Source organism: Protobothrops mucrosquamatus, unplaced genomic scaffold, assembly GCF_001527695.2.
Source record: "Protobothrops mucrosquamatus isolate PMUCROS unplaced genomic scaffold, P.Mucros_1.0 scaffold6548, whole genome shotgun sequence".
Taxonomy (NCBI): domain Eukaryota; kingdom Metazoa; phylum Chordata; class Lepidosauria; order Squamata; family Viperidae; genus Protobothrops; species Protobothrops mucrosquamatus.
The window spans coordinates 9,410-17,440 of NW_015392371.1; the positions used below are offsets into that span (position 1 = coordinate 9,410).

An 8,031-nucleotide genomic window follows, 5' to 3' on the forward strand; every position below is an offset into this window, starting at 1 on the left:
TACTGATGGTTGCCTTTGTTACGTTGGTCCCAGCTCTCTGCAGGTCATGCACTAGGTCCCCCCGTGTGGTTCTGGGATTTTTGCTCACCGTTCTTGTGACCATTTTGACCCCACGGGGTGAGATTTTGCGTGGAGCCCCAGATCGAAGGAGATTATCAGTGGTCTTGTATGTCTTCCGTTTTCTAATTATTGCTCCCACCGTTGATTTCTTCACACCAAGCTGCTTGCCTATTGCAGATTCAGTCTTCCCAGCCTGGTGCAGGTCTACAATTTTGTTTCTGGTGTCCTTCGACAGCTCTTTGGTCTTCACCATAGTGGAGTTTGGAGTGTGACTGTTTGAGGTTGTGGACAGGTGTCTTTTATACTGATAAGTTCAAACAGGTGCCATTAATACAGGTAATGAGTGGAGGACAGAGGAGCCTCTTAAAAAAGAAGTTACAGGTCTGTGAGAGCCAGAAATCTTGCTTGTTTGTAGGTGACCAAATACTTATTTTCCACCATAATTTGCAAATAAATTCTTTCCAAATCAGACAATGTGATTGTCTGGATTTGTTTTCTCATTTTGTCTCTCATAGTTGAGGTCTACCTATGATGACAATTACAGGCCTCTCTCATCTTTTTAAGTGGGAGAACTTGCACAATTGGTGCCCCACTGTGTGTGTGTGTGTGTATGTATATAGATGAGGTCCTTAATTAAAGCGCAGCCCAATCAATTGGGACCGGTGACAAGGTCCAGGAGCTGGGCGCAAACGACGTGTTATCTATAAAGGAACTCTCCCGTGGACTGGCATTTTAGCCCTGACGATGTCGGAAGATACCAACGAAAGCTTGGTGATTATGTTATTAAACTTTTTTAGTTTATTATTTATTTATTTATTTAACAGGATTTTTTATACTCCTGGTGTTCACGTTTTATTGATTTTAAGATATATATATATATATATATAACCCTAATACAGAATACAGAATACATTACAAATGGCAAAATGCAGAGCCTCGAAATACAGGCCATAGTTGATGACATTTTGATAGTCGGGGAATTCCAGAAAGGCGATTCTTTTGTTCAAATTAGAAGTTTAACTAGGCCTCCTGGCTTTACTAACAAGGTTGATTCCTGGTGCCATTTTTGCTTGAAACAGATATTGTTTCTCCTTGCAAGGAGTTAAATGGGAGACGTTAACTGGGATGAACGGCATATACATTGGATAAATAAAGAAATGCACTGTGCCTCAAGCAACTTGCAGATGGGCATCTTCAGCAGAACCTTTGTTGGATTCAACATTAAAACATTTATATAGCCACCTACGTTACTTAAAACCGATTCTGGCCAGCTGCCTATCAAAAATTAACACAAAAACCATGCTATTAAAACCAAATGCATAAAAACAAAAACCTGGTGACAAATGAAGCTTCTGATGCCTCTACTTATCCCAGTGCTTGGGGGAAGGGTGGGGGAGAGGGAGGGTTCATGCAGGTGCTAAAAAGGAGCAGCAAAGGGCTTCAGCCCCGGGGTATCCCATATTGCAGGAACCTAGGACTTAGCCATTCCTCTCCTACCCATCCCGACTGGAATTCGCCATGGAGGTAGAAGAAGATTCATCATAACCCTTAATGGGGTTATAAAAAGCAATGTCACATGACCTCACATAGGGGAATCCGGGCAGTTCCAGTTGCCATTACAACTCCAGGACCACATGGGTCATTAAGTAAGGACCTCATTTGTCAGTGATGTGGGAAGAGACAGGAGTCCCAGGCAAGCAGAGCTGCAGGTGAGAGGTACGGGCAGGTGAGTGACCTCCCGGCCTCCTTTCTGGGGCTGGGAGAGGAACTGACCCAAAGGCCTCCACAGCAGACTTTCTGCCTAGGATTCCCACTCACCGTCTTGAGTTCCTATCCTGAGGCCTTAACCCCTACACCAGGGGAAGGCAACCTTGGCTCTTTTATGACTCGTGGACTTCAACTCCCAGAATTCCTGAGCCAGCCATGTTGAGGGAAAAGGGAGAGGTTTCCAAGCTGAGCCATGCTGGCTCAGGAATTCTGGGAGTCGAAGTCCACGAGTCATAAAAGAGCCAAGGTTGCCTACCCCTGCCCTACACCAAAATGGCTCTCATATAAGATTGTCTATTGCAATTGCCTTTTTTCTATATGTTCTATGCCTACTCTATACTTTCAAAAAGCTTATGACACTACCTTTCCATCTTTCTCTGTTCTTAACCTCTTTGATCCTAATCTCCATATTTATACATACTCTCTCTGTTCCTCTCTCTTTCTGTCCCCCCATCCTCTAGCTGGCTACCTATCCCCATCCTTTTCCTACATAAAGTTCAGTGTGTCTTTTATCTTTCTTCTCTGTCAGCTCCACAATACCATAGACTCTATGATATAGAGCAGGGGTAGGCAACCTTGGCTCTTTTATGACTCGTGGACTTCAACTCCCAGAATTCCTGAGCCAGCATGGCTCAGCTTGGAAACCTCTCCCTTTCCCCTCAGCATGGCTGGCTCAGGAATTCTGGGAATTGAAGTCCACGAGTCATAAAAGAGCCAAGGTTGCCTACCCCTGGTATAGAGAGAATCTCCCTATTGTTCTGGACAGATGGTGAGCAATGTGGAAGAGAAATGTTGGTCTGGATTTCTCTGAGGAATGGACTTCAGGCCAGGATCCATTTTTAAGAAGGGTTTCCTTCTGGCTAGCTGAGAAGATATAATTCCCAAACTGGAATGTATATAACAATTACTTATAGAAAGGAGAAGGGAAGGCATAACTGTATGGGGTATTTTTTTTCTAATTTCTTGTTTCTTGCTTATTTTCTATTCTTTTTGTGTGTTTTCAACATTAGATTGCATTTCTAATTAAAAAAGCGTCAGGCAGACACACATTTATGTGCACATAGATACTACCATCCTTTTCACAACCCTTTCAAACATTTTTTTTGAAAAGTGTATTAGTTTTGTTTACCAAGTACAGTCACTTTTTGAGCTCCCTTTTTCTTGGCCCTGCTATGTACAGGTAGTCCTCGACTTACAACAGTTCATTTAGTGACGGTTCGAAGTCCCAATAGCACTGAAAAAAGTGACATGACCATTTTTCACACTGACGACCATTGCAGCATCCCTGTGGTCATGTGATCAAAATTCAGACTCTTGGCAATTGACTCATATTTACGATGACTGCAGTGCCTTGAAGTCATCTTTTGTGACCTTCTGACAAGTCAACGGGGAAGCCAGATTCACTTGACAACTGTGTTTCTAATTTAACACCTGCAGTGATTCACTTAACAACTGTGGCCAGAAAAGGTGTAAAATGGGGCAAAAGCCATTTAACAAATAACAAATGTCTCACAGGGGCCACGAGTTCACTCTTGGGAGATCTGAAAGAAAAGGTTCGGGGTAGATTGTCATGGACGAAAGCTATTCATGGATTCGGTGGGAGTCGAATACGATTTAATGGCACATAACGGACCACGGAATCAATGAAAACATCATGCAAACGCTTTAGGGTAGAGATAGAACGAGCATGTTATTCAGCCTTATGTCACTAGATGGCGCTCTACCAATGAGCGACACTCGGGCCTAGAAAGTCGTGAATACTGTATAGTACAGGGGTAGTCAACCTTGGCTCTTTTATGACTCGTAGACTTCAACTCCCAGAATTCCTGAGCCAGCTGTGCTGTGCTGTGCTGGCTCAGGAATTCTGGGAGTTGAAGTCCATGAGTCATAAAAGAGCCAAGGTTGACTACCCCTGGTATAGTACATTAATGGCTTTGCTACCAGTAGTCTACTGGAAGGGTAGAGGCGGAGACGGAACGAGTTGAAACGATAGAGGATTGGATTTCTAGAGAGGATTTGGGGGGAAGGGCAGAGGAACTTCCTCTTCCGGCTCACCCAGGAGAGGAGGATGGCGTCGCGGGTGCCTCTTTCGCTGTTTCAGGGGTCGAAGCGGCTCCCGGGAGGTGAGTGGAGGGCAGGTCGGAGGAGAAGCCGGGAGCAAGTCGGGCGGTTTGGTTTCCTCGGCGGTGTGGAAGCAGCAAAGCGACAAGGCTGAAACATGTCGGCTGCTGCTGCTGCTGCTGCATGTTCTTTCTCTCCCCAAATTGTATTCCTCTGGGGCTGCACGATTTAAAACGGCTGCCTGTGATTTTCTGCTGGGAGATTTAACGAAATCTTTATTTTTCATATTTCTTAACACCCCACCCCAATCTCCTTCATCGTTTAGGTAACAGTTGATTCCTTGTGATTTTATTCACGTGTCGTTTTCTTGGCAAGCGAGGGGTTTCGTGGGCAAAACGGATTTTTTAAATCTTGCATAGGATTTGGGCAACATTTCATCTGTTACTGTCCCACCTTTCTAAAATTAGATCAAAAAAATTGAGCAGATCCACACCTGGGACATTTTGCAGACTGAAATACACAAAAAATTTTTATATACATAACTCTATAGGTGTGTATTTCTGTGTGCATTAAACACGTATCTCTATAATCTATATCAGCGGCCCCCAACCTTTTGGGCACCAGGGACCGGTTCCATAAAGAAAGTTTTTTCCCCGCGGACAGGAGGGGGGCATGGTTTTGCATGCTGCCTGCATCCTGCAGATGGGGCTTTGCTTGTTTGTGTGGCCCGGTTGCTGACATGCCATGTATTGATGCCGGTCTGGACTGGGTATTGGGGACCCCTGATCTATATTCAGAATTTTCAGGAATGTTTTATAACAATTTGCAATGCTAATACTTGATGATTGGAAAAAAAATTAGTGATTGAGTGGAGATTTGAACCAAAATCTTTTTTATGTGCCAAATGAATCATAACTAATATTAGAGGTTAAAATAGCATCTTGATATTTTTTATGGTAATACATGTAGGCTACTTTTAACAATAATGAAGCTAATCTATTAATATGAATCTTACAGACAAAGAGGATGCCAAGAAGAGAACTCTGAATGACAGAGAATGAGAAGCAGCATTAAAACAAATAATCAGTCAAAATATTTTCTACTTCCTGCAGAAAGTATAAAAACTCTTCTCTTTCCTCAGAAGATGAGAGACAAGGGAGAGAATAACAAAGTTTTGAACTGGAAAAAATAGAGTATGTGGAACTCAAGGAAACATTACATGAAAAGTCAAAGGGGATAATTTCCAAATTCAGAAAAAGTGGAAATAACTGGAAATTAGTGGGAAGGAAAAGGTCCTTTGGATAGCCAAAATGGGCAGGTATTAATTAAAGCCCTTGAGGAAGGAAAGAGCAGCTTGAATGAAAGTACCTTCAGGTGATCAGAAATATTTTTGGCCTCCTCAAGAATCCAAGAATATCGGTGTTGGAAAACCTTGGCAGACATCCTGTTGTGGGAAAAACAGAGATTGCAGATCACAGCTAATTATGCATGAAAGGATCCACGCCGGTGAAAATCCACACAAATGCTCATAGTGTGGCAAAAAGTTTACTTAGAACAGCTCCCTCATGGAAACATCCGCACCGGAGAGAAGGCCTACCATTGTTCCCAATGTGGCAAAAGCTTTAGCACGCCACACCACTCTGGTGAGACACAAGAGGACTCTCGCTGGGGATAAACCCTTTGAATGTCTTGATTGTGGGAAATGTTTCACTCGCAATTCACACCTGACGATACACCAGAGGACTCACACTGGAGAGAAACCGTATAAGTGTCCTGATTGTGGAAAAACTTATACTTCAAAGTCTGACCTTGTGAAGCATCAAAGGACTCACACAGTAGATCGATTGTATGAGTGTCCGCATTGTGCAAAAAGTTTTAGTCGGACTTCCAAACTGGTGGTACACCAGAGAACTCACACAGGAGAGAAACCATATGTGTGTCTTTATTGTGGGAACAGTTTCAGTCAGAATGCCAACCTTGTGATGCACCAGAGGACTCACACAGGAGAGAAACCATATGAGTGTCTTTATTGTGGGAAAAGTTTCAGTCAGAATGCCAACCTTGTGATGCACCAGAGGACTCATTTGGGAGAGAAACCATACGAGTGTCAGGATTGTGGGAAACGTTTCAGTCAGAATGCCAACCTGGTGATACACCAGAGGACTCACACAGGAGAGAAACCATATGAGTGTCCAGATTGTGGTAAGAGTTTCAAGCAGAATACCAACTTGTTGATTCACCAGTGGACTCACACGGGAGAGAAACCGTATCCGTGTCCAGATTGTGGGAAAGGTTTCAATTGGAATTCCGAATTATTGATACATCAGAGGATTCACACAGGAGAAAAACCATATGAATGCTTGGATTGTGGGAAAAGTTTCAGTCGAAATTCTCACCTGGTGGAACACCAGAGAACTCACACAGGAGAGAAACCATATAAGTGTCCAGATTGTGGGAAAGCTTTCTCCTGGAATTCTAATCTGGTGGTACACCAAAGAACTCACACAGGCAACAAACCATATCAGTGTGTGGACTGTGGTAAAAGTTTCCATTGGAATTCTGCCCTAGTGATACACCAGAGAACTCACACAGGAGAAAAACCGTATGAATGTCTGGAGTGTGGGAAAAGTTTTATTCGGAATTCTGACTTGATGATACATCAGAGGACTCACACGGGAGAGAAACCATATGAGTGTCCGGATTGTGGGAAAAGTTTCAGTAAGAATTTCAATCTCGTGGTACACCAGAGCACTCACACAGGAGATAAACCATATGAGTGTCCGGACTGTGGGAAACGTTTCACTCAGAATTCCAATCTGGTGATACATCAGAGGACTCACACAGGAGAGGAACCATATGAGTGTCCAGATTGTGGGAAGAGTTTCAAGCAGAATTCCAATCTTCTGATACACCAGAAGACACACACAGGAGAGAAACCATATGAGTGTCAGGATTGTGGGAAAAGTTTCAGTAGGAATTTCAATCTGGTGATACACCAGAGAACTCATACAGGAGAAAAACCATATAAGTGTCCTGATTGTGGGAAAGGTTTCTGTCGGAATTATCACCTGGTAGTACACCAGAGAACTCATACAGGTAAGAAACCATATCAGTGTCGGGATTGTGGTAAAAGTTTCCATTGGCATTCTGCCCTCGTGATACACCAGAGAACTCACACAGGAGAAAAACCATACGAGTGTCTGGAGTGTGGGAAAAATTTCAGTACTAGGTCTAGCCTTGTAAATCATGCAAGGTTACACATAGGGGAGAAACCATTTTAATGTCTAGATTGCTGACAGTGTTTCACACCAGAAGTCATCGCTTATCGTACAGAAGAAATTCTACGAGGCATAATTTAAATATCATTTCTGATCACTCATTGCAAGCTCAGCTGAAAAATTCACTATTTCAATTTGCCTGATTCTTTTTAATTAGACATGTTTTAGTGTTACACCTGAAGAGGAGATCTGAGTTGGGAGGTTCAAGCCCTGTCTGAGCTTCCTTTCTTCAGCACAGTGAAATTGTTCCCTTCTTTTGGCAGGCCGCTGTTTCACTCTGTCTGCTTGATGACCTGCATGATCTGTTAGTGATTGCAACTTGGGAGAGGGGGCAGGATTCCAGCTGTCGAGAGGAGATCACGTGGGCATCTTTACAACCGCAATGACCTAGGACCAAAATTTTGGCCCCCGTTGTGGTTGTCAGTCAACCATCCCCTGTATTCTATGCAATAAAGTGGAAAGTCTCAACTTTAACCGCAATGGAGGAACAGTTGGCGAAGATGATGGACTTCCTTGAGATGAATGATTGACTTCCTCAATCGGACAAAAGGCATTTTCTACATTCAGTGCTGACTGGAAGTTCTTCAGAGAGTTGTGTGAAACAGAAAAAAATTGAAGTTATGACTTACAGTTTTGATTGTTAAAAAAACAGGTAATAAAAAGAAGTTGTTTTTTGATCATCCCAGAGTAAGAGGTCATTTTGTATTTCTAATTATGTTCACTAAGGAAATGGTAAGTAACTTCTCTTTATCTTTTCTTTTTGCACTCTTGATTTCTTTTTTGTTCTTTTATGTAGTGTATTAGTTCTTGTTAACATTATCTTCTGTTTAAAATAATAATTAAGGCAAAGGTTTCCCCTGACCAG

At 42.8% G+C, this 8,031-nt stretch overlaps 1 protein-coding gene across 1 annotated transcript in view; it reads left to right on the forward strand.

The window, feature by feature from the left end:
- Window positions 1–7,171, forward strand: part of LOC107300274 (zinc finger protein 850-like) — a 15,270-nt gene extending 8,099 nt beyond the window's left edge. Inside the window, exon 2 of the mRNA XM_029286971.1 lies at window positions 5,515–7,171. Within this exon, the coding sequence (XP_029142804.1) occupies window positions 5,515–7,169 (1,655 nt within the window). The 3' untranslated portion in view covers window positions 7,170–7,171. The remainder of the gene's footprint in view (window positions 1–5,514) is intronic.
- The last annotated feature ends 860 nt before the right edge of the window (window positions 7,172–8,031 follow it).